Raw genomic sequence first — 26,145 nt, 5'->3', positions numbered from 1 at the left:
TGCATCTATATCAGAGACAGCAGTGCAGGGTGTCAGGCGGGAGCTGGTCTACGAGGGGAGTCAGTTAAAAAAACAGCTCCCCTCGCGGCCCAGCTGCCTGTCACCCCGTGCTGCTGCCTGAGTATCAGAGGTAGCAGCATAGGGTGGCAGGAGCCCCAGTCTGGGGGTGGGTCTGAGCTCCTGGACCCAGCACAAGCTGGAACTGAGCTGGGCTGCCTGCCCACCTAGCTCCTAATACACTTGAAATGCAGAGCCACAACAGGGGTAGGCCCTGGACCCAGTGCGAGCTGGGATTAACCCAGGCTGCTGGCCAGGCTGCTAAAATATTTACTGGTGGGGGAAGGAAGGGGAAATGCATGCAGTCTGTAGCGTTATAATCTTTTGCTTATCTGTTAACCAACTACACTATTATATTCCTACAATTGGTATTGGTCAGTGTATTCAGCAATTATATACAGTAAAACTTTGCATGGCATGTTGTAAAACATCCACTTTCTACCTGGTATCAGCTGGCTGCTGGGGACTGGAGTTGGCTACTTGTGCGACCTCACGGGATGAGGAGGTATGAGCTGCAGCTAAATATGTCGCTTTTAGTGTGGAGTTGTAGATTAGACCTGAGGTGTCTCTAACTACTTATATTACATAGCTTCCAGCACTGAAAACATTGTAAGCTTATTGTGAAGCTTACAATGGTTTTTTCTTGTAAGCTTTCTTGATTTCTAAGGCTGATATAAAATAAAAGCAAGTCATTGCAATGAAAAGTGTGCTTCATAAAACAAATGCTTAAATAGCCACGCACTCCAGCTGTGTCTTTTATGAGCAAGGATCTGAGGCAATGGCATGTGCTTACATAAGTGTAAATGCTATGAAAACATTAAAACTACTCATCATCTTATATGCAGATAATTTATTCAGTCTATAAATCTGTACTCTGATAAATAAAATGAAGGTGAAGTTCTCTCCTTTCCAGGCATTAAAGAGGGCTCCATAATCAACTCTAATATGTCTACAGCTGCTCAAGAGATGTGGATTCTCTGTTTTGAGTGTAGTGGGGGGCTTTTAACATCTCTCCTCCTTTCATTAGTAGAGAGTTTACTTTTCTTGCTGTGAGTACTTGGAATACATGAGTGGTCGTTTTATGGACCTCACATTTTAATAATAATAAATAATAATAATTAGTAAATAAATTTCCAAACCCGAGACAAAAACCCCACTCAGGCAACAAGGAATCAGTTCAGAACCTACCCAGAAATAAGTAGTGAGGCTCTCCCCCTACTGCCCGCAAAGACTAATTTATCAGACGGATGGAGCAGAAGAGCAAGCTAGGCTATGAGGACCCTATTTCACAGCTGGCAGTGAGATTGGGACCTCAGAATTCTCCCCCTATAAAAAATGGCTAGAACTAGGCATCTGTTACATGACAACTGCCAACCTTATTCTAGCCGGGTCACAGAAGGAGGAGAACATGGTAGTAAAATCCATATTATAAGTAGCAGTCATAAAATGCCAAGTGACTATGAGGATCATAAGCGTGTACTTTTGGAGTTATACTGCGGTAGTGAAAAATATTCAGTGATCAAGGAACACCCCAATACAGGCAGTCCCCGGGTTACGTACAAGATAGGGACTGTAGGTTTGTTCTTAAGTTGAATCTGTATGTAAGTCGGAACTGGCATCCAGATTCAGCCGCTGAATCTGGACACCAGTTCTGACTTACATACAGATTCAACTTAAGAACTCCAGGCATCCCCAAGTTAGCCGCTGCTGAAACTGACCAGCGGCTGACTACAGGAAGCCCGAGGCAGAGTTGAATCAGGACTCCTGGGGCTGAGCAGCTGGGGTGCTGCCGGGTTGGTCCAGTAGCGCCAAGGAGCGGTGCTGCGGGACCAACCGGCAGTGCCCCACTTGCTCTACCACAGGCCCCGGGCTTTGCTCCACATCTCCCTGGTCTGCTGGGGGGGGGGAGCACTAGCTGCGTTCCCCCCCCCCCCCCCCCAGCAGACCAGGGAGACGCGGAGCAAAGCGGCGGAGGACCCGGGCTGGACCGCGGCGCTTCCAGATCAGCGCCGCGGTCCGGCCCAGGTCCTCTGCGGCTTTGCTCAGCGTCTCCCTGGTCTGCAGATCAGGGAGACGCTGAGCAAAGCGGCGGAGGACCCGGGGCCGGACCCGTGGTGCTTCCAGATCAGCTGGAAGCGCCGCGGGTCGGGCCGGGTCCTGCGTGGCTTTGCTCAGCGTCTCCCTGGTCTGCAGCATATTTATATATGCAGACCAGGGAGACGCTGAGCAAAGCCGCGCAGGACCCGGCCCGACCCGCGGGGCTTCCAGCTGATCATGCAGACCAGGGATACGCTGAGCAAAGCCACGCAGGACCCGGCCCGACCCGCGGCGCTTCCAGCTGATCTGGAAGCGGCCGCAGGTCCGGCCCCGGGTCCTCCGCCGCTTTGCTCAGCGTCTCCCTGGTCTGCTGGCTCCTGCAGCAGACCAGGGAGACGGGGAGCAGCTTTTCTCGCCCCGGAGGAGGCGGGCAGCGGGACCAGGCGTCCCGCCGCTCGAGTCCTCCGGGGCGAGAAAATCCCCGTTCGTAACTGCGGATCCGACGTAAGTCAGATCCGCGTAACTCGGGCACTACCTGTACATAATAAACTTTTTTTTGTAAATCATAATCCCTTTAAATGGTGAATCCTGCATATTAGCACATTTGATTAATCTTTATTTACAAGGAGCCAGGTTCTCACAGCCAAGATGCACACATTATCCAAATGGGTGTGGGGCAGAGTTGCCTACCATGATATATGGTGTCACAGGCCCTTTTAGACAGGAGACATTTATTATACAGAAGAGATACAAGCTACGGACAAACAAGCAGGCTTTTCACAGCTCGTGTCCCAGCATTCTCCTTTGCTTACCAGGGACCAGAGCTTGTCTGGAATTCTGTACAGTGCCCAGTAGGCAGCAAGTAAACCTGGCTTGCTTATTCAGCAAGTAAATCTATTATAGTGGTGTTACATTCCCTTTCCATACCTAGCCTTGCAATTCTGGAAGCACAGCTAAGAGCAACTTCTAAACATTAACAATAAGAGCCCCCTTGGGTCCTTCTCTGGGCCCAAGACTGGTTTTTGCCCAACCTACCAGACAGTGGGTGGGGTCAGTTCTACCAGTATTGTCCATTCGACCAATAGGAAGGCGGTCTTAAACTAGTGCAAGGAATAGAAGCACTTTTTAGCGTGGGTTCTCTGTAGCAACAGATAGTAGCTGAAACTACTGACTGAAAATATTGCATTAAACAGGTTTCTTCCTAAGGCAGTTCATGGACAGTTCGTGGATAATGGAAGCCTTTTGTATTTTTATCTGTAGCTAGATCTTTAAATTGTTAATGTCTCTAACATGCTAGATCAAATTTTAGGTCCTATCTTTGGAGAGCAATCTGCCTGGGTGAGCTGTTTCTACAGAGTCCCACTAAAGTTGGTGGGGTCCATGGTGCTTCCCCAGAGGTATCTTTTTTCAGGATCACAGCCTTGCAGAGACAGCAGGAGATGGATACCAAGGGCAAGGCTATTGTAAGACAAAGCTTATTTGTTCACATCATTGAATGATGGTGGCTTCCCCCCCCCCCTTCCAACAAAATCTTTTATGATGCAGCAGGTCTTTAAAAACCTATCAATTCTTCTTAAAAGATGGGTGTTCCTTTGTGAGCAAGGTTATATGTTTGTTAGCTGTTCCACTGTCAGTAAGATATATAGGCGGCAAATAGCGTGGTAGGTGGGAGGGAGGTAATGACTATAAGTACTTCTGCTGCCCTTCTATGGAGTAAAGATGTGTGTCCGCTAAGCTCATTGTTAAGTGTTTCAAGTTCTCCATTGTGACAGAGACCAGTATTGTAGTATCCCTCTCAGTGAGGTCGCCACATTCCTGGAGAAGGACAGGGCGTGAATTGCACTTTCTGAACAAAAACAAATTCTTCCCATCAGAAGAAAATCCATAGAACATATTTAAAGGGATAAACAGCCAAACTACTCTAGTCCCCACAGCAGAAATCCTTTTAAAGAGGGTCTTTATTCGAGGAAGTATGAAGCTTTAAATTATATATAATCACATCCTGGGATCTGATTCTCTGTGGGTACATCTACACTGCACGGCTATTTTGAGATACCAGAGGTATCCTGAAATAGCTACCAGCAAGCTGCTGGTTATTATGAAATATTTTTCGAAATAACAGGCGTGCTATTTCACCATCTCGGTAAACCTCTTTGCATGAGGTTTAAGGGATAGCTTGAAATAGCACGTTATTTCAAAAATTGGCACTGTGTAGATGCGCCAATTTTAAAAAGAAGCTATTTTTATATAGATTTGAAATAAGATACGCAATTTGTGTAGCACAAATTGTGTATCTTATTTTGAGTTTCGAATGCTGTGTAAATGCACTCTGTTTTCTGATGGTCTTTGCTTTTCATAGGTAGGTACCCCTGCTGTATGTATGTGGGTACAGCAATGAGGAACAATAACATCCACACATCAGCAGGCAAAGGAACAATACAGAGTGTCATGTCATGCCGAAATGTGCCCTTTATACTACTGAGTGTGCACTGACTTCTCCAAACCTACTTTGTGAGCTTGTGTTGGGAAACCGTACAATACACTGCTGGAAGCTGAGACATATCCTGATGCAGGGGGCACAGTTTGATGTGATGGTGGTTTTGCTAATGGGCTGCCTTGTATAAATCCAGCTGACTTGTTTCCCTGTGCCTGGCAATGGAGCCAAGCCCATCTGGCACTGAAGGGTAAGTTCAGCTCCCTCCTTGACAGGAGATCTGTGAGCAGGGAGTAGAGAGGTGATTGTAGCCCTGCTCCGGCTGGCCTGGAGGATGAGTGGTGCTTCCCCTCCAGGATGTCACTGCTGCTGAGCTTAGGGGCACAGAACACATTTGGGCTGAACGGATCGCTCAGCTACTGAGCACTGGGGGCTCCCAGCAGCTCGCTGCTGCTGCTGCTGCTGCCTGAAGAGCTGCCAACCTTGTGTCCTGCTCTCCTGTCTCCTCTCCGGAAAGCAGCGGCACTGCATATTGATCGCTTTCCCCTCTGTCTCCTGTGGGTCTCTTTTAATCCAAGTTTAATCAGTCTCCTTCCACCTTAATAACAGTAACACATGCAAAAAAATAGAAATTCCACTGGCTAGCTCATTTGACAAGCTCCTCTCCCCACCTTCCTCTGGACTTGACCACTCACAGGTTGCCTCTTGCTGTTTCTGTCTTGTTTACCTTGCTAATGCTTGTTCGGCCCATGACACCACATGCTAAAACCTTTGCAGGGAAGGTCTTTCCTTTACTGCCTGCATACGAGCGAGCCCAGGAAAAAGGGGATTGTACATTGGCTTTAACACTGCTGCAGATTTCCAAGGGTACATGTTCTCTTTGAGTCACGTGCCACTCCTGAATTGAGAGATCAGGCAAAGCAACAGTGATTGTTACTGATTAATATCTAGAGGGAAATACAGAGGGCTGGGTTTGCACGAAGAAGCTGCATGAAGAGTGAAACTCAGAACTTCTGCTGAAGAAGTGATAGCTGCATCGTACGACTCAGGGATGTTATACAGGAGCGTAGCACTATGCTGGTGCTGGCTCTTCTGGGGAGAAATGAAGAGGGGAAGTAAGCAGCAGACTGTGCAAGGATTTATATAATCAAATTGCATTTAGTGCCACCTGTGCAAGGCCATGGACATTATCTTTCTCCAAGTACTGATGACAATGAAGCAGCCAATTTTAGCCCAGCCAGAGTCCCGTGTAGCCTGGAGACAGAAGGGCCATTGGGCAGCTGCTATTGCCGCGGGACTAAGGAAAAGCTTAAAAATAATGTAAGGGGACGGTTAGCCCCTTACTAAAACTCTGTGGGAGTTTTTGGTTCGCCAGCTCCCAGTGTCAAAAGTTGGCGAAAGTTGCCATCTACAACAGCAGGAGGAGGATGCTAGACGAGGGGGTTCTCTGCGACTGTGGGGCCTATTTCCGCTCCTCCCTCGTGTCACGAATCCGGGCAGAGTTCCTCTGGGCGGCGTCCACTGGCTCCATCGACAGCTTTGAGGAGCAGTGGGCGCTGTCCGGGGTTCTCTGCTCGGTGTCCCCATCCGGCTCCCTTATTTTGAACCTCTAGCCCGCACTTCTTGATCCTTTAGTCATTATTTGTCCCAAGAAATCAATTGAACATGGGTCCAGTGTCCCTCCCATAAGGTTGGGGAGGGGCTTTTAGAAGGTGGGCGGGCTTCGCCCGCCCACCATCCCATGATTTCAAATAGGCCAGTGTCAAAAGGGGGGCTTTTAGAACGTGGGCGGGCTTTGCCCGCCCACCTTCCCATGATTTCAAATAGGCCAGTGTCAAAAGGGGAAGGGTCCATGAGAAATCAGGGCCCTGAGACTGACAGACCCCAGAGACAATGGAAAGCAGCCAACACTCCAGCTCGGCCTGATTGACAGGTTGGACAGGCCAGTGAGGAAAGTGAGAGGCCAGGCCCCATCCTCTCTGTGAGCTGGGATTGTTCTGGGTCTCTCTGAGCAAGGACAGAGTTGAGAGACTGCTAAGAGGAGCAAGCTGTGAGGAGAAGAAGTCCTGCAGCAACAGAGCCAGGCACAGACAGCCCAAGGAGTGCAAGCTGTGCTGAGGGGCAGTTTTGCAGCAACAGAGCCAGGCACACACAGCTCAAGGAGCGCAGACCCTGTGTTGAGCAGCAGACTGGCAGTGCTCAGAGAGCCAAAAGGGACAGAGAAGCAACGCAAGGAGCTGGAGACTGGCAAAGCAGCACAGCCTGCAGCTGGGTGTGGTGAGCAGCTGGGACCAGTAAAGTGCGGGGAGAGGCTCTGGGCAGGGAGATATCACCAGCCAAGAGGCCAAGCAGGCCAGACTGGGAGAGGGGTCTGGCCACTTAGAGCTTGAGGCTGTGTGGTCACTGCCAGAGCAAGCGTGTCCAGCCTGCAACCCCCCTGCAGCACATCCAGGGCCTCTAAGGGGCCTCTAAGGAAGAGACTGTGAACTGTCCCTCTGCAGACTGCTGTTTTGATGTTCCTGTGCTACAGAGCAGGGCTGTGTGTTCTCATTTAACCATTCTCATTTTTTCTTATTCTTTTCTATTTAATCAGTTGATGTTTAATAAATTGTATTTGCTTTGAACCTTATGAAATGATCACTGGGCCAAGAAAGCATGCAGTGTGAAGAGAGCACCTCGGAGTGGGAACACCCTAACTCCTGCCCCTAGTGACTACAAAGAAACCTGGGCCCAGCCTTGTTGGGGTTTCGAGGACTCTGCTACTCAGGAGAGTGGAGGGGGAGCCCTCAGGATCAGGGAAGCCGTGGGCTAAAGGAAGTGGGAGCGGGGACTCAGATCCTTTCGCTGATCCATTTCACCGGGGTGGTATAGAAGCCAGGAAAGTTCCCCACAATAGTGGAACCATTCCCCCGCTTACAATAACAAAGATAACCCAACCAACAAAACATGGTGGCTACGTCTACACTGGCCCCTTTTCTGAAAGGGGCATGCTAATTTTCAACTTCAGAATAGGGAAATCCGCGGGGGATTTAAATATCCACCGCGGGATTTAAATAAAGATGTCCGCCGCTTTTTTCCGGCTTGGGGAAAAGCCGGAAAAAAGTGTCTAGACTGGCCCGATCCTCTGGAATAAAGCCCTATTCCGGAGGATCTCTTATTCCTACTTTGAAGTGACTCCAATGAATATGACTCCAATGTTACCTACATCTAAAGGAAAAATAGCCAAGCCAAATGTGAAACACAAAATGATTAAAAGTTTACAAGACCCAGAGAATAATTCTAGTTGGGTAGATGGCAAAAATGAAACAAAACCCAAACAACTGGGACCAAATTCTGTTGTGACCCAGGGGCGGATATAGGGCAGGGCGAATGGGGCGGCCGCCCCGGGCCCCGCGCTTCAGAAAGCCCTGCGCATGCGCCGTGGCAAAGGGGGGGCCCCACGGAATTATGCTGCCCAGGGCGCCGCAAAACGGTCATCTGCCCCTGTTGGGACCATAGCACTGAAATTGTAATGGGATTGTAATGAAAAGATTTTGTGTCACAGTATCACATGGCACAAGATCAGAAATGCTAAGCATGATCCATAGTGCACATATGGCTACTGAGAAGTGTGAGAACAGAATCCAACATAGTCTATTCTGACTAGGTGTGAATGCTGTCACTGAAGATAATTATCTGTGTGAAATCTGCAGTGAATTCTGGGAACAGAATGCAAAAACTCCCTGGAGCCATGGGATATTCCTGATTCCCCTGGGTCCAAGTTTGGCCCAAGTGTTAGATTTAAATGTGAACCTCTTGTTAGGGGGTAAAGCTGTGAAGTGGCTCATTGGCCTCTGCAGACCTTCAGGCGAGTGAGAGCAGGTAATAAGATCCTGTTTCATACATGCGCTTCTGTGTTTCACACCTATTTCATATCATAGTTACTCTGAAGTTCAGTTTGCTAGTGGTAATGCAGAAACGTGTAGCCCATTGTTGGTAAATTAGTGGAAAGACTCTTAGGAAAATTCAGCCTTATTTTGCCCCTTCTGTGCATTTAGGACCATATTCACCATGGATCTAAGAGGCTCATTTCCATCAACTTCAGCTGAGTTTTGCCTATGGTGAATTTGACCTGAAGTGAATAATTCCTGAAATAAAAATGGACATTGGTTAACTGTGTGCCTTAGAAACACTCTGAGGCTATGTCTACACTGGTGGGTTCATGTGCAAGAACAGCCATTCTTGTGCAAGAACCTGCAGAGCATCCACACTGCCCACTTGCTCTTGTGCAAGAAGATTTACAGTACAGCGTCTGAAGACAGGGCTTCTTGCACAAGAGCTATGCTCTTTTCTTACAAACGTAAGCCCTCTTGTGCAAGAGCTCTTGCGCAAGAGGGAAGTGTGGACGCGCGGCAGGGGTTTCTTGTGCAAGAAAGCCCTATGGCTAAAATGGCCATCAGAGCTTTCTTCCTCAAGAGAGCATCCACACTGCCATGGATGCTCTTGTGCAAAAGCACATGGCTGTGTGGACGTGTTCTTGCGCAAGATGTTCTTGCATAAGAACCTGCCAGTGTAGACATAGCCTGATAGTCTACTTGCTTGGTCAGCAATCTGCAGATTCAGCAGGGACTTGGGCACTGTACCCTGAGGAGCAGTGTGTAACATTTCCAGGATGCTAGAACAAGGTGTAATCACATTCTGAACTAAAGTGTAGCATCCAGTTCATGGCTGTCGCTCAGCTGGCAGAGGAATGGTGACGGAGGTGGCTTTATGACATCTTCATACCCCTCCAATATTGGAGCTGATTAGAAACTGGATCTGTACCCAGCATAATTTAGAGCATTCTCAGAGCTGCTCTAAATTATGCCCAATTGCCTGTGTCCCCAAAGGGGCCATTCAGGAGTTATGTCTTGCCAAATATAGCAGCCAACCATATTCCCCTTTCTCCTAGGAATGCTCCCTGCTGAGGGCTAGGTCCATGCAGCCTAGGGATTCCCTTTATGCCAGAGGGAGTCCTCAGAACTGGCCCAGCTGAACAGAACAAAGCAGCTTGAGTGAGTGCTATGTGCAATCTGACCTACGGAGAAAGCTGAGAGTTAGTGTGAGACTGCAACAGTAACCAAAAAGAAATGTGAACTAGCCCCCTCCTGACTAGGGATGAAGACAGCAGGTTCCTTTGTGTGTGTGTGTGTGTGTGTGTGTGTAGGTATATTAGTGTGTGTGTGTGTGTGTGTGTGTGTAGGTATAGGTATAGGTATATTAGTGTGTGTGTGTGGGTGGGTGGGTATATTATCCCTTTTCACAGTGCTGCTCTCTGGCTAGTGAGGCAAAGAGCTGAGTGTGCAGCAGTTTCTGATGCACTTATGAGATCTGTTGGAATCCCCCCCCCCCCCCCCCCAGTGTGTTTTATTCTCTGTGATTTGCTTTGGAGGCAGGGATTCAGTATCGGTGGAGTGTACTGTAAACTTTGGAATATATTTCCCTTATAGTCAGGGAGTGCAAACAGGTGAGGGTTGGGGCAGCTGTCATGAAAGCAGATATGGGGGGGCAGCTGTTTTTGTGGTGTGTGTCATCTTAATCAAACTCTTCCTTCTCTGAACAGAAGAAAACACTGAGGGTGTGTGTGAGAGATCAGTGTATATGGGGTGCCCTGTATCCCTTTAATATTTGCACCCCAAGATCCTTTAACCTAACTGCTGGGAATTCAAGTGGCTGCTGAGCTACGATCTGAGAGGGAGGCACATTCTGTTACAACACCAGCTGGTGCATGCGCAGCTTCAGGGCTGACTGTGAGTGGAGGTGGGGGAGTGAGGACCACATCGCTGTCTTCTAGCTCTGAGCTGCCAGTTGCTGGTTGCCAAGCAGTTATCATTGTTTCTGTGACGATTGCAGAGGCTGTTGCTAATTGAAGAAGCCCCCTCAGCATCCTTCTCTTCCTCCTTTTCATGATTTTGTTTTAGAGGCACAAGGGGAGAGAGTCTGAGATTTTTATTTTCATTTTTTTGCTTTACATTTTTTTAAAATTTTTGGTGGGGATGGGGGGATTTTTCTTTCTCAGCTAGTGATTAAGTGATGGACTAGTTACACATCCTTATCCCTTAGCTTTTGAGTGTGTCCCTGAAAACACACACACACTCTCTCTGTGAAATCCTGTTTGCCACTGCAGTGGGCACAAATAGGTGAGCATGACTACAGCCAAGGAGCAAAATGCATCAGGAAAACAAACCCAACAACAACAAGAACAGGTAATGCTGTTTATTTTCCTCAAGTGGAAACAAATGTAGATTTGCATTATGGCTATCAATTTCCTTTATGTTTTTTGGGTTTTGTTGTTCTCTTCAAGGGCTATTACTAAAATTGCCACCAGAGTCACCAGTCAGTGGAGGGAGGAAAGTGCTGTGGGGCAGGTGTGTGGTTTGCTTGTTCGGGGCCTTTTTCTTCTGTTTAACAGATGACTGGTTACAGGGTGCAATGTATAGGTGACAAGCGTTCTGCTCTGTAACTTCCTCAGTTAGGTGATGGGGGAAGGGTGGATGTTTGGTACAGTGGCCTGGGACAGGGGTCCCTTGGAATAATCTCAACTCTGCATGTGGAACTTCCAAGGTTTGTTACAACTACTTTCTAGCTGGGCACAAAATAGCAAAAGTAGATTTCAGTTGCTTCAGAGTTCTGTGTGTACATGTTCAGTATGTATTTGCCACATGTAGAGCCATTGTACGAAGCAAGCACCATTCCCAGGGACTTACATCGAAATAGCAGCTGCTTACACAACCTCTGAATTTGATTTGCTGTCTCTATGTGTTGCTCTTTGCATGAATGCATGCTTTTATATACAAACAGTTAAACTTAAATTTCCTTTCTGTTCTGTTGTCTCTGTTGTGTTTTTTGATTATTTTCATTCTGTGCTGGTAGGCAAAGGGGAAAACTTTCTTTGACAGAAATGCAGGAGCCGCATCATTAGCCCTAAGTGATATGCAAGATAAGAAGTTGTGACATAAGGGAAGTCGGGCTGAGACACAGCTAAGGATGGCAAAGATTTCAGAGATTCTTTATATGGCAGCATAGTAGCAGTTCTATTCTCTCCACAGCCCTGCTTCCCTCCACACATTGTCAGAGTCTACAGGGAAATAAAGATGAATCTGCCTGCTCCACTTCTTGAATTCTTATATTTTCATTGTATCCTTTAAAAGATGGGAAGTTCACATCTTTAATCACTGGTTAGGACAGCACGAGAGGATAATTTAAACAGCTCTCCCGGGACACAAATTAATTCCTAAAATAGTTTCTTCCTAGCTCAATATATTGAGAACACTATGCATTTTCCTGGGTGTTATATTTTAGAGAGGTAGGGAAGGGAAAGGTTGAAATCTCATTAGGTGTCCTGCCACGAAAGGTAGCATAATTTGATATTTATTTGCAGGGTGACATTTCACTGAGGGCCAGAGCATAATCAGATTCTTCTGTTAAAATGTGAAGAAAACAACTTTGATCCTGAGAGCACATAGGCTGCCTTTGAGTAAACCTGCCATCTACAGCACACACTCTCTCTTCTCATTGCTTATTTTTGGGACCTACCCATTCTCATTGCTTGCTGCAGATAAAAATGAATAAAGCTGTATTTCTAGGATGTTGGAAAATAAAAACTGTTTCTTGTGAACAAAGGCTTCTGTAGGGATTATTCTCCCCAACATTAGTAAAAGCAGTTGTTAAGGCCCTGGGGTTCAGAAAGTGTACGTTGGTTTTTTTTTTTTAAGTAGTTATCTTTCTAATGCCATTTTGTTATTGATTTGTCCCTTTGTGACCTTTCCCCATTTTTAGTGCACAGCATGTGTGTCCACCCTTTTGCCTGATGCAAAGGTTCTTAATTGTTTTCATTCAATTATGGAACTACGTAGCAATTCAATCGTTATGGTACATTTAATAATTCTAAAAGCGTGCATTGCCTTAGCAAAGTCCTAATATGAGTATGAAATAGATATATCAGGCATATATATAAATATCAGTGGATACTGCCTTCGAATCAGTACAAAAGTTTGCCAGTTGCTATAAAATTTGTGGAGTTTTTTTCCCCACTACATAAAACTACTTGACACCTTGGGCCACAACCTAAGTTGCTGTAACTGGGAACAGCTTCATTGACTTCAGTTCAGTTGCACCCAGTTACACCAGATGAGGAACTGGGCCCCATCTGACTTAACTAAGTAGTTCATAATTGAAAATATGTACAGATTTCTCCAAACATTTCCCACTGGATATTGTCTTGTGGCTGTTAAAAATATATTTTTCTTCTCTTGCTTGGAACTGATTAAGCTGAAGATTTTACGTGGGGTAAAACTGAAGGTGAAAATGCTACTCTGACTGTGTAGGATTGAATGTTCTATAGAAGCAGCTGGTACTGTCATGTAAGATTGTGACTGTTTCTTTGCTGCATTCTTCTTTGTGACATCTTCTTGATCCGGAGGCATTCAAGTTGCACTGTTGGCAGAGGTATATTCTCTTTCCTTATAGTACTAAGCTAAACTGAAAATGGTCAAATAACACTGCAGGAGGGGGCAAAGAAAGTTTTTTTTTTTCATGCAAGCAAAGACATAAATGCTAGAACTGGAGACATTGAGGGTGGTGTTGTACTCCCTGGCTTCAAGTAATTTCCATTATAAAGAGGGTTTACAGTTTGGTTTAATGGCTCTCAGCATCCCCACCATAAAAATTGTTCCAGAGTCCCTGATCAAAGGTTTTATACTTAAATCAAAACCTTTATAGTGATCTGTGTGCCTGCAAGGAAAATGAGGTTGTATTGAGATGAAGGTATGATGGCTCTTGAAACATGAAATAAAAAATTGCTCAGGATTGAGGATATACTATGCAGAGATTCGGCAGCCTGAAGAAATGAAGGAACAATTCCCAACTTGTTAATTAAAAATGTTTATTTCAACTTTTTTTTCTGATTGGCCTTCTAATTCACCTTCATTTTGCTTAGATTCTCTAGAATTGTAATAGGCCTTCTACTTCCTTGCTTATGGTATATTATACCAAATTAAACCATGAAACCTCCTAAGTAGAGGAAAGATGCCCTCCAGTGATTTGTGCTGCTATCTAAACCCCACTGTCTGTGATGGCTTTACCAAAATGGAGTTGGATGTAGTTTATTTTTTTAAACTTATGCTTAGTTTCCTCTCCCACAATAATGATTCCCTCCCCACAATGGTTGGAGAACGTTGCATGTTAGTGATGTCCATGTGGGCATAGAGCCTCATCCATAGCCCATTGAAGTCAGTGGAAAGACCACCATGGGCTCTGGTTCAGGCCCAGAAAGAAAACCAAAGGTTTTGCCCGTGCCTTTGGGGATTGCTAACGGGACATGCAAATGAGCTCTGAAAGCTCCTTTTGCCCCTGAAAAATTTAAACAGCATTGAAGTCAGTGGAATTACCGTGATGTACATCAGCTGAGGATTTGGCCCAGTGTCTTTAACTGTAGCCTGAAAAAAATGTTTCGAATGCAGCAGACTGTGTATTTTATATATGGCTTGTCTTATTTTCTTCTGCTCTTACATGGCATTTTGTGATGTGATAGGCATGGGGATATACATAGCTCTGGATTCTTACAGAAAAATAATAGGGCTAGTTTCTTTCAAAATTTGGCACTTGGCATAATGCCACAAAGAGATTTTTTAGACATTTTAAGTTATGTACGATAGGAATAAAAGATAGTGAAGGAACAGTCCTTCTCTTTGGGAAAAAACCCTATAATTTAAAAGGTTGCTGGATTAGCTTCATACTTCAACATACAAAATTGATTAAGAATCTGATCCTGCTTCCACTGTAGTTAATGAGAGTTTTGCCATTGACTTCAGTGGGAGCTGGATTTTATTCTGAAACACAGACATTTCCTAGACAAGCTTGACTTAATGACGACCATTTATGCCCAGTGTGTTGTCACATGTGCTAACCAAATGTTAGATAAAAAGACAAGATTTTGGATTGAAATATACTCCCAGAAGGAAATGAAATGAAGTCAGATCGATAAAATAGCTCTCTCTAATTGTCATTAAGTTAATAATTTTTAAAAATTTATTTTCAAATGTGCCATTCTAATTTCAAATGATAGGAGTTTGAAAAGCAGGGATGGGGGAGGGAAGATAGATAATTCAGGAAACCTAATCTAAGATCTGTGAGGAGTAGAAGGGTAGAAAGATTAATATTCAATACACTCCCAGTCTACCATGGCACATTATACTTCACAGGCAGAACCTGTGGTACGTTGTCCAAGTAGTACAATAATAATGTCTTATATAGTGTGTTAAAATCTGCCTCAATTTCTGCAAGGTTGCTGGAAGAGCACCAATGGATACCAGGTATAATCTGAGTGGTTCCAAAAAGGGGAATTTCTAGGCATGTGGCATGGCCCCACCTCCTGTAAGCCAGGATGACTGCTTGGAGGGAAATTTGGACAAGCCTGTTTTCCACTGTAGCAAGGGCTGTCCAGCTCCACACTCCCTTGAGGCCTCTTTCAAAGTCACATATATGTCCAGTCATTACCAGTTGGGTTGTGTGCTGCCACCTCCTCTCCAGTGTCATTCAAGCCAGTAAGAGTTGTGAGCAAGCCCTGCATGTGTCTTTAGCAGTAGTGGGAGACCGTGACTCAACACACTTAAAATTGTATATTCATGTATGGGGAATACACTCTCTTAACTGGAAAATTTGCAAGGTTCAGTGTTCCATGTGACGTTACTTTCAATTGCCCCTGGCTCTGCCAACCTGATTGCTGGTCCCACAAGTCCTCATTAATGTGTGCTGCACATGCTGGGCTACACAGTATACCCTACAAACCTGTACTAAAGAGGATACAATAAACCTGAGTCTGTTACCCTAAAGCCTCCTCATGCCACCTTGGCAATATAAAATGGCCTTAAAGAGGGTTAGGCTGCTTTACGTTGCCAGAGTGGTGTGAAAAGTCCATGGCGTAGTAATGGAGATTTTGAAGAGTATTCTCTCCTGCTGGCTATTGGGCCCGCCTCTTTGGTATTGGCTTGTCTTATGAGATTTCTGCAGTTGGTTTCAAGGGGAGGGGGTGAATTGGGGTGGAAATGTTTCCTACAGCAAGAAAATCATGATTCACTAGCCAGATTCTGCCTCCTTATGCTGTCAGAATCCCTGCTGCAGAGTCCTGGTGCACAACACCCACCTGGAATGGAACTGAGGAAACTGGTGGCAAAAATTGTCTGTCTGCTACCCAACCTCTACAGGGGGGACAGGAGTAATGTGGGGTGGGTCAGATGGGTGTAGGGCATCCAGGAAATGAGCTAATTCAGCACATCCTCAGCACTGGAGCTCCTATAGAGGCTTGGCTGGAGCTGATAACTGTCCTTTCCCAAAAGTGAATCCACACATGTGCGCACCATTGTTTCTAGCCAAGAATACATAATGGCTTTGCTCTGCTTACTATAGTTATGCAGAAGGCAAAGAGGAGTGTCCGGGGAATGCTGACATTCAAGAGTAGGAAAAGAGCTGCTGAGCCTGAGCGAAAACAAACCTGGGTTTGTGTAGAGAAAAGCGTGTGTTAAATGCACATTTAATTTTTTTTTAAAGAAAGCTGTTGACATGAGAATAATTTTCTCATTTGGTAAGTTTTCTGTAAACCACATATCGTACTGTAGATTCAAAACTGACTTTCTCCAGGAAGTCACTGGGAACCACTTGTTTCGTTTCATTTCGTTTCTATTCTAGTCTATTCTATTTGTGGTATCTGATCTATTTCACAAGAGATTACATTTCTGTAATAGGGCTCCTGAGAGCACTGTGTTCAAGAACATGAAATTGCATCAAATTATGGCAGTTTTTTCAAGTTGCTAAGATGAGAATAAGCCACTAATTAAAAGGTGGTAGAGGACAGGGATGGAAAGGAGTAAATTTGGCCCATAATCATTTACAGTTATGAGTAACTAGAAGATTTACCCAGCGTTGCTTGGGTCCTTAACTCAAATTTGTTTTTTGGAAAATAGTAGGGGGCTGCGCCCGCTGCTCGCTATGCTTGCCAACCACCCTCTCTCTGGCCACTTTCTGATGTCATTCTGTTGCACAGCAGGAAAAACTTTCTAATATATATAGAGAGAGAAAATAAAAATGTACATGGTTCATTTAAATCATTGCTCTGCATTGGGGCTGAGGATGAGGGGTTCAGTATGCAGGTTGCCCCAAGCAGCTGGGGGGCCAGGTGAGAAGTACCTCTCCTGGCTGCTGCAGCTCCAGCGGGCACAACTGGGGAAAAGTTCATGTCCCTCAGCTGGGGCAGGTCCAAGTTCATCTGCCTCCCTGCACTCCCCAACCAGAGTGAGGAAAGCAGCAAACTGCACTTTTCCTTCTCTCCCTGATTAAGGAGAACAGCCAGCAATGTTCCTGTGTGAATTTCAGGGTGTCGGAGGAGTTTCAGCCTCCCCTGTCCTCCCTGAATGGAAACTGGGGGAGACTGAATGTGGGAGGCTTGGGATTGGGGCAGTCCAGGACAGGAGGGGGGACAACCCCAGCCAGCCCCTTTCACCTACCTGGTGATTCTCTCTCTCTTTTTTGTGTAATTTTTATGAGAAGTAATCCCATTCCATGAAGATCCCATTGTCTTGGCCCAATCAAACGCTGATCTTGTTTTAAGTTATGATAAGAGGAAGTGACATACAGAATGTAGTGGTCCTAGCTCTTATTGCTTATTAGGTGTTCTTGAACATGCGATGGGTGGACAGAGACACTCTCAAATATATAGTAGATTTCATATATTTATTGAAGTAGAACCCGGAGGCCTCATCCTAGTTCTCTGAACCCTGCTGTGTTAGACACTGTGCAAATACATGGCAACTCTGGGGCTCTGTCCCAAACAAGTGAAAACACATTGGGCTTGACTCACCCTGGCTTCATCTCCCAGAGTCACCTCCCTCCCTCCACACACAGTTGGCACATCCATACTGCTGCTCTGAGGGTTCCTCCCTTCTTTGGGGATTCCACTGCAGAGGTGGGATGCCTAAGCAGAGATAGGATGTGCACATCTCTCGGGTGTTCTAGGCACTTTACCTGCTTAGCCAGCATCATATTCCATTGGGACAGCTTTGCTTGGCGGTTGGTCCCTACATTACTGCTGAAGTCCCTACATTACAGCTGCCTTTTCTGTAATGGGATACCCTGAGTTCCCCAGAAGCCAGAAGAACACAGTAGTTAGCCAGGGCAGTAGCATTTGCAAAACATGGCTTTAAATGCCAGAAGAAAACCTGCTTTATAAAGGAAAGGGAATTAACTGGCTCCTTTTGTCCTCCTGTGGAGCATCTCGCAGCCTGAACCCAACTGTGATGCACTGAGGAAATGTCATACACTGCTGCAGTCAACCAGTGAACTAAGATTTTCTGCTTTGTAGTCCCTTGTCTTTTAATGCTGCTCCTTTGTGATCTTTGCAATTTGTTAAGTAGCCATGAATCATGGTCACTTTAGACTGAATTCAAAGCAAGGTAGCAAATTTAAAATAATTTAAATGACAAAAAAAATCTTGTATTTGTGTTCTTTGTACCATATAAAATAGCAAAACCCCCCACTGTACTAAATGTTTCTCTTTGGTGTGTTATTTGAAATGCATCTTGTGGCCAAATGCTTTGAAGAAGGAGTAGGCTACATGAAAAAGTACAGTTTTAAAGTGGGATTTAAATAAGGAACAGCAGGGTTGCAAATCAGAGAGAACAGGCCCCTTGTGGCTGGGTGGAGACATTGGGGGGATGAAATGGGTGGGCTAAGCCAGCTCACAAGGTGTTTTATAAATTAGTAAGGCACTTCAGAGCTGGAAATGTTGACGAAGCCTGTTCAGGTACTGGAAGATGGGAGTGACTTGGCACCACTCAAGAAGAAAGTTTGGCTATGGCATTATGGACTGCTTGATATTTAGAGACTTGATATTTGGGGAAATTGCAAAAGAGGATGTTGAAATATCCAATATGGAAAATAAAGGAATGAATGAGGATATTGTCCAAAGAAAGTTGAGGTAAGGACAAATACTGGCAGGGTTCCAGCGGTGGCATCAAACAGACTTGAAGACAAAAGCAATGTGGAAGGCAAATGATAGCTTTGGTTCACATATGATGCTAAGGTTTCTGGAATTAGAAGCAAACAAAGTTGGAGTTCAGATGAAAGAACAGGAGCATGCATCACTTTATATAGGGCAAAAAAACCATTTTTACTTAAAAGGGAAACAGCAGTAGGAGTATAAAGTGTTGCTGGAAGCTGGCAGAGGTGAAACACATAGGGCACATCTATATTTACTGGAAGATTGAAGCCCCGGTGGTCGATTTTCTGGTGTTCAATTTAGTGGGTATAGTATAGACCCCTAAATCAAACTCCAAGGGCAGCTCCTGCGGGCGTCCAGTACTCCTCCTTTTGCAAAGAGTAAAGGAGGACGATGGGAGTGTTTGCTACTGTCGGCCTCCTGCTGTGTGGACACTGCCAAAGCTTAGCCTAAGGTATGCTGACTCCAGCTATGGTCTAGTGTATACCAGGCCATTGGCTGTCGGGAGGAATCTAGGATGATGGTGGAGTTGGGTGGCATCCTGGGAACAGTCATATTTAAGGCTGAATTGAGAACGTGTAGCAGGAGAAGACCTGTGGTGTAGAGAAAGGGGCTAAAGTGAGGGGCCGGACCCTCGGGAGTTGAGGTCTGGCGCAATACACAGCAAAGCCGATGGAGCAGGGCACATGTACAGGGGCTGAGGTTCAAGCCCAATAGTTTGTGGCACTCCATTGTGAAAGGCAAAGACTGTACCAAAAGCGAGGGGGGAGTCTTAAAAGGTAAGCTGGAAATGGAAAGAAGAGAGCAGTGCTGGGGACCCCATCTTCTTGCTTGAAGCAGTTGGGCATGAGGATGAGTGAAAACCATACAGAGACCAAGCAAAATGAAGGAGAAAAGATCCAGTGGTTAGTGAGGTGCCAAGTGGAAAAGGTAAAATGTGTCAGACCAGAATTAAATTAGATTTAGTGAGGTGGGAAGAAGAGGATCATCTTACCCAGACACTTGCTGAGGAGAGGGAGGCTGGTGGTTAAGCAAGGAACAATTGGGGTCACCCCTCTTCTGTCCCTCAGTGATAACAGTAGCTGTGAGACGGAGAAAGATGAGATGAAGTGATTTCTCAAATGCGAAATAACAGGAAAGAAAATAAAAATAATGCCAAGAAAGATCACTAGTTACAGTAGCTGCAGTTTTAGCCCTACCACCCCTTAGATGCTTTGCAGCCTGTAGCAGGGACCACCAGCCTTCCCAAAGCTGAATGCATGCGCCTCAGCTCCCTGCCTTTCTCCTGATGAGGAGAACTGTTTGACTTGACATGGTACCCCGGCATTGCAGCCCTGTGCTCCGGATCACAATGCTACTTGCTTTGGTAGCAGACAGGCTGGTCCCTGCTCGCTGGTGGCGCTGAAAGGAGTCCCTGGCAGCCTGGCTCATTAGGGAGCTGCACCATGAGGGAAAGGGGAAGCCTGTACAGCTATTGGGCAGCAGTGTCAGATCTGTGCCCTCCTGCCCTGTGCTGCAATAGCAGGTGGCAGGGGAGGGGAGAGCAGGCTTGATGTAGGGATTTACAGGTGGTCATTTGAGACAGTTGATTAATGTACAGGTAATAAAAATACAACATTTGATTGGATAACATTAAATAACATGCAATTCTTGAAAAACAAAGAGAATTATTATACAAATTGAGTTCCCTGGAACCCTGTTGATGAGGGCTGTAATATAGGCTTTCCATTGCCCTGCCCATGGAAAGTCCTTTACACACAGACAGCATGCACCAATAATCTTGCCAGCTTAGAGTGGGAAAGCTTGGTGTTCCCACATTGCACACTTTTCTCCGGTGTCTGGGACAGCACAAGGCCATAGAGCATCAGGCCCTAGTTATTTCAGGCAGAGAAACAGGAGACACAGGAGGTACTTAAAAAAAAAAGTTAAGGTGGACTTGAGGAGAAAATGATTATAGAAGGCCCATTATAGAGGAGACCGAGTTTGATCAGTATAGTAATAAAACAACAACCTGATACCTCAGTGCTAAGTGCTTTCTTAATACACTTCTGTGGTTCCCCACCCCCATTTCCCCAGATTGGTGAGTAGGGAAACAGAAATTGCAGATTTTGCTATTTATAAAAACTAGCTTAGATGAAAATGAAGTTGAATTCTAGAAAAAAGATTCACACGCATATGGCCTAGAGTAGTTTATATTACTTCTTAACTGCTGCTGGGCTTGAATTTGGAGCAATAATAAGCCTTTGGCTGAAGCAATTAGTCTGCAGTTTTGACTCCATTACCTTCACTTATGTCTGCCACTGAATAGCTACACTATGATACTTAAAGCTTAGCTGCAGTGTATTACTTGTCAAAAGTGAATTTGCAACTTAGAAGGTGATTTACTGTTAACTTAGCTGAGCAAGATACCACTATAAACAGGGGAGTTGACTGGTGGCAAATCTAGGTAGTTTCATATTATGCAGAATGCATTTTGCATCTTTAATTTAGCATAATCATACACTATGACCAGCCTCTCAACTGTTCTTGTGTAAAGCCTGGAGGGACCAAATACTTAATCTCCATATGGTTGTAAGAATTAATTAGCATACATTAAGCCATAGGCTTGTATGTTGACAACCTTAAACTTTTACCTTTCCATTTTTATGGCCAAGAGAAAATAGACTATCCTATATGTAGCATTTTCTAGCTACTAATGGGGAGACACAGACAGCTATGCAAAGGGAAACATTGAAATGTAACTGTTATTATAATGAGAGAGACAGAATACAAAGACATTGTTGGCTCTGCAAAATAGGTTACTGCAAGCAGAACTAATTCTATAGCTTGAAAGAGGTAATAAAACGGTAGGTTCTTCGTTATCCTTAATAGGGACCAGAGTGATGCTTAAGATTTAGAAACCAGTGAAACTTTTTTTTTTTTTTTGGTGTTCTGTAAATTTCAGCTTTTATAGATGACCTTGTGTTGATCATCATCATAGGAAATATATGTATTTCTTTCACTTACAAAGTTCTGGCAGTCACAATATATTCCAATTCACAAGAACCTAATAGTATTCAAAGCTTTTCTGGTTTTTGTTTTGATTTCTTTTGTTTTGTTTTTGTTGTTGTTGTAACGTTGCAGTGTGGTTGACACAGAAGCTCAAAGCACAAGTATTTCTTAGGCTGCCGCTCCACTGAATGGAACAGCTTTCACAGATTAATCTTGGTGAAACTTAATCAGCACAGGATTCAGATACATTAAATCAGACTCTTTTTCTGTGGTCTTTTCCTCTTACAGGGTAATACATGGTTTTATATAGATTATACTGATGTTTGACTTTATTGTTTCAGTGTCATTATAATTAGAAGTTTTATTACCCCAGGCTCAGAGTTAAAACACCCAGATAAAAGGCAGAACAGTTGTGAATATACAGGATAGCAAAATCCAAGGAGAAATTGATTGAAATAGCCCTGTAAAGTACTTAGCACATAAGGCTTGTCCATTAGTAAAATGTGTATTGATTAGCGAACCTTTCGACTTTCCCTGTTGGGAAGGTTGAAGATTTTTCAGTGCTTTATTGTTTAAATACGCAGCCTTCCCTGACATGAACTGGCTGCCACTATTATTTAACCATCGCTTTTTGGTGAAGGTCTTTTTAACTCCAATGCTCTATGGTATTTTTCTACAGATACCCTAATCTGCTTTCACTGATACCCCTTCATCCTCATCTCCCCTAGCCCAGTTGTTAATTGGAAGAGCTGTTTATTGCTGATGCCCTCTTCTCCCACAACTAGGCTGTGTCTAGACTGGCAAGTTTTTCCGCAAAATCATCTGCTTTTGCGGAAAAACTTGCCAGCTGTCTACACTGGCCACTTGAATTTCCGCAAGAACACTGACGATCTCATGTAAGATCGTCAGTGTTCTTGCGGAAATACTGTGCTGCTCCCATTCGGGCAAAAGCCCTCTTGCGCAAATCATTTGCACAAGAGGGCCAGTGTAGACAGCACAGTACTGTTTTCTGCAAAAAAGCCCCGATTGCGAAAATGGCGATCGGGGCTTTTTTGCGGAAAAGCGCGTCTAGATTGGCCATGGACACTTTTCCGCAAAAAGTGCTTTTGCGGAAAAGCGTCCTGCCAATCTAGACGCGCTTTTCCGAAAATGCTTTTAACGGAAAACTTTTCCGTTAAAAGCATTTCCAGAAATTCATGCCAGTGTAGACGTAGCCCTACTGTAAATGGCAGTGCTTCTTGCTCTACCTGACATGTGTAGCCAAAAAGGGGAGTGACTGAAAGAGGCAATCTGCACTAAGCAGTGGGTGGCTCCCCTGTTTGTCAGGTGTTTCAGGCACAGACAGCATTATGTACAACTGTAGTAAGTAAAAGAGAGAAGAAGGATGGTGCAGTAGCAGATCTTCTGGCATGTTGGGAAAATTGTCCTTGAAGATTGCTCTAAATAAAATATTAGATATACTTAAAAAAACAACAAATAGTCTGGCAGCACTTTAAAGACTAACAAAACATGTAGATGGTGGTGGGCTGTGCCCACGAAAGCTACATGTTTTGTTAGTCTTTAAAGTGCTACCAGACTATTTGTTGTTATTTAAGTTTATCCTGTACAGACTAACTCGGCTACCCTCTGAAGCTTCTAAAATATTAAAAACAGGACTGTGTAGCACTTTAAAGACTAACTTGTTAGTCTTTAAAGTGCTACACAGTCCTGTTTTTTGTTTCAGCTGCACCAGACTAACACGGCTACATTTCTACCACTATTCTAAAATATTAGATTCTGTGATATGCAGTCTCTTACCAGGGACATATGAGTGTGATGACTTCACTCTGGGATAAAGAAAGCAACAGTAGACTATAAGCAATCATAGTCTACTGTTCAAAATACAGAGGTCTTTGGTAAATAGCAACCCACACTTGGAAAACATCTGGAGAGGAAATCAATGTAATGTATGGTGAGAAGCCTTTTGATCCAATATCCATGACTTCAGTAAGTATTGGATCTAGCTCTTTAGCAAGTTTTTTTTTCAGAATGGAAGTTCCTCTGAATTAAATTGGGACCATGAATCTGATAAAGAGAAGAACTTATTGCCAGCAACTCTTCTAACATTTGCCCGTGCTACTTTCATCAGGAATCTGGGGTGCAATCCAGAAAGTTTTGAATGTTGGAAATTATTTCTTCTCTCTCCCTTTGTTGATTAAATGGTTTCCTGGTTGAAAAGTAAAGCAATTTCTACTTCCTCTTACCCCATCCCTTCCAAAAATATGTCCCACCATTATCAAACAGGGATCCCGTTTTCATTTTGATCGAGCATAGGATCATTCTTTTCAGACACTCCAGCCATCATTCTGGGTTTTTTTTTCTTTGCAAAAAGCTTTAAATCTAGATATATTTTATTTTTCTAAGGGTCAGTGAAAGTGAATTGAAAGGAGGGAAGAATGAAGAAGATCATTCTTTTCAGACACTCTGAAAAGGAGTGGGAAATTCCACTAGTAAGACAAATGCTACTTTCAGCATCTGACCAGTTTCTCTTTAATTTTCCACGGTATAAACTCAGTAAGGACTGAAAGATCCAGGACCATTGTGTAAATTATTTTATTGTATATCTCAACATCTGGCCAGTCATTTGTAGCACACCTATCGCCATAGCATCTTGGTACTATATGCAAGGAAGTCATAGAATCATAGGACTGGAAGGGACCTCGAGAGGTCATCGAGTCCAGCCCCCCGCCCTCAAGGCAGGACCAAGCTCCGTCTACACCAACCCTGACAGATGTCTATCTAACCTGTTCTTAAATATCTCCAGAGAGGGAGATTCCACCACCTCCCTTGGCAATTTATTCCAATATTTGACCACCCTGACAGTTAGGAATTTTTTCCTAATGTCCAATCTAAACCTCCCCTGCTGCACTTTAAGCCCGTTACTCCTTGTCCTGTCCTCAGAAACAAAGAGGAACAAATTTTCTCCTTCCTCCTTGTGACACCCTTTTAGATATTTGAAAACTGCTATCATGTCCCCCCTTAATCTTCTTTTCTCCAAACTAAACAAGCCCAGTTCATGAAGCCTGGCTTCATAGGTCATGTTCTCTAAACCTTTAATCATTCTTGTCGCTCTTCTCTGTACCCTTTCCAATTTCTCCACATCTTTCTTGAAATGTGGCGCCCAGAACTGGACACAGTACTCCAGCTGAGGCCTAACTAGTGCAGAGTAGAGCGGCAGAATGACTTCACGAGTTTTGCTTACAACACACCTGTTGATACAACCTAGAATCATATTTGCTTTTTTTGCAGCAGCATCACACTGTTGACTCATATTCAACTTGTGGTCCACTATGACCCCTAGATCCCTTTCCGCCATGCTCCTTCCTAGACAGTCGCTTCCCATCTTGTATGTATGGAACTGACTGTTCCTTCCTCAGTGGAGCACTTTGCTTTTCTCTTTATTAAACTTCATCCTGTTTACCTCTGACCATTTCTCTAACTTCTTAAGGTCATTTTGAATTATGTCCCTATCCTCCAAAGAAGTTGCAACCCCACCCAGTTTGGTATCATCTGCAAACTTAATAAGTGTACTCTCTATCCACTTGTTATCCCTTTCCAGCAGGATTTAGCACCGTTAACAACAACTCTCTGACTACGGTTATCCAGCCAATTATGCACCCACCTTATCGTGGCCCTATCTAAGTTATATTTGCCTAGTTTATCAATAAGAATATCATGCGAGACCGTATCAAATGCCTTACTAAAGTCTAGGTATATGACATCCACCGCTTCTCCCTTATCCACAAGGCTTGTTATCCTATCAAAGAAAGCTATCAGATTAGTTTGGCATGACTTGTTCTTCACAAACCCATGCTGGCTATTCCCTATCACTTTATTACCTTCCAAGTGTTTGCATATGATTTCCTTAATTACCTGCTCCATTATCTTCCCTGGGACAGACGTTAAACTGACCGGTCTGTAGTTTCCTGGGTTGTTCCTATTCCCCTTTTTATAGATGGGCACAATATTTGCCCTTTTCCAGTCTTCTGGAATCTCCCCTGTCTGCCATGATCATTTCAAAGATCATAGCTAAAGGCTCAGATACCTCCTCTATCAGCTCCTTGAGTATCCTGGGATGCATTTCATCAGGACCTGGTGACTTGCTGACATTTAACTTTCCTAAGTGATTTTTAACTTGTTCTTTGTGTATCCTATCTTCTAAACTTACCCTCTCTCTGCTTGTATTCACTACGTTAGGCACACCTCCAGACTTCTCAGTGAAGACCGAAACAAAGAAGTCATTGAGCGTCTCCGCCATTTCCAAGTTTCCTGTTACTGCTTCTCCCTCCTCACTGAGCAGTGGGCCTACCCTGTCCTTGGTCTTCCTCTTGCTTCTAATGTATCAGCATCACAATATTTCCTGCAAGAAGGCCAAAAACCTTTTAGCTGGCCAGGGCACTGGTGTGAACTGCTGAAAATCTGAGCATGCAATTGGTGCTGCATTGTTGTGTGCATCTATCTCAGCCATTTATATGACTTAGTCTGCCTCAGGTTTGGGGACAGGTCTGGACTCTCCAGTTAGCATTAAGGCAGATTTGACGTGCTTGGGAATATTTAAATAAACCATTTTTGCCAAAAA

General features: G+C 44.5%; 1 protein-coding gene across 4 annotated transcripts in view; it reads left to right on the top strand.

Moving 5' to 3' along the window:
• Positions 1–26,145, top strand: part of DPP6 (dipeptidyl peptidase like 6) — an 865,367-nt gene that overhangs the window by 439,118 nt on the left and 400,104 nt on the right. Inside the window, exon 1 of one of the 4 annotated variants that reach the window (XM_006129323.4) lies at positions 10,203–10,752. The exons of the other annotated variants lie outside the window; for them this stretch is intronic. Coding sequence (XP_006129385.1) covers positions 10,693–10,752 — 60 coding nt within the window. The 5' untranslated portion in view covers positions 10,203–10,692. Of the gene's footprint in view, positions 1–10,202; positions 10,753–26,145 lie in introns of those variants that run through there. 4 annotated transcript variants of the gene reach the window in all.

Source organism: Pelodiscus sinensis, chromosome 2 (genome assembly GCF_049634645.1).
Source record: "Pelodiscus sinensis isolate JC-2024 chromosome 2, ASM4963464v1, whole genome shotgun sequence".
Classification (NCBI taxonomy): domain Eukaryota; kingdom Metazoa; phylum Chordata; order Testudines; family Trionychidae; genus Pelodiscus; species Pelodiscus sinensis.
Note: the sequence above shows the minus strand (reverse complement) of the source record. Positions and strands in the feature narration are given on the sequence as shown.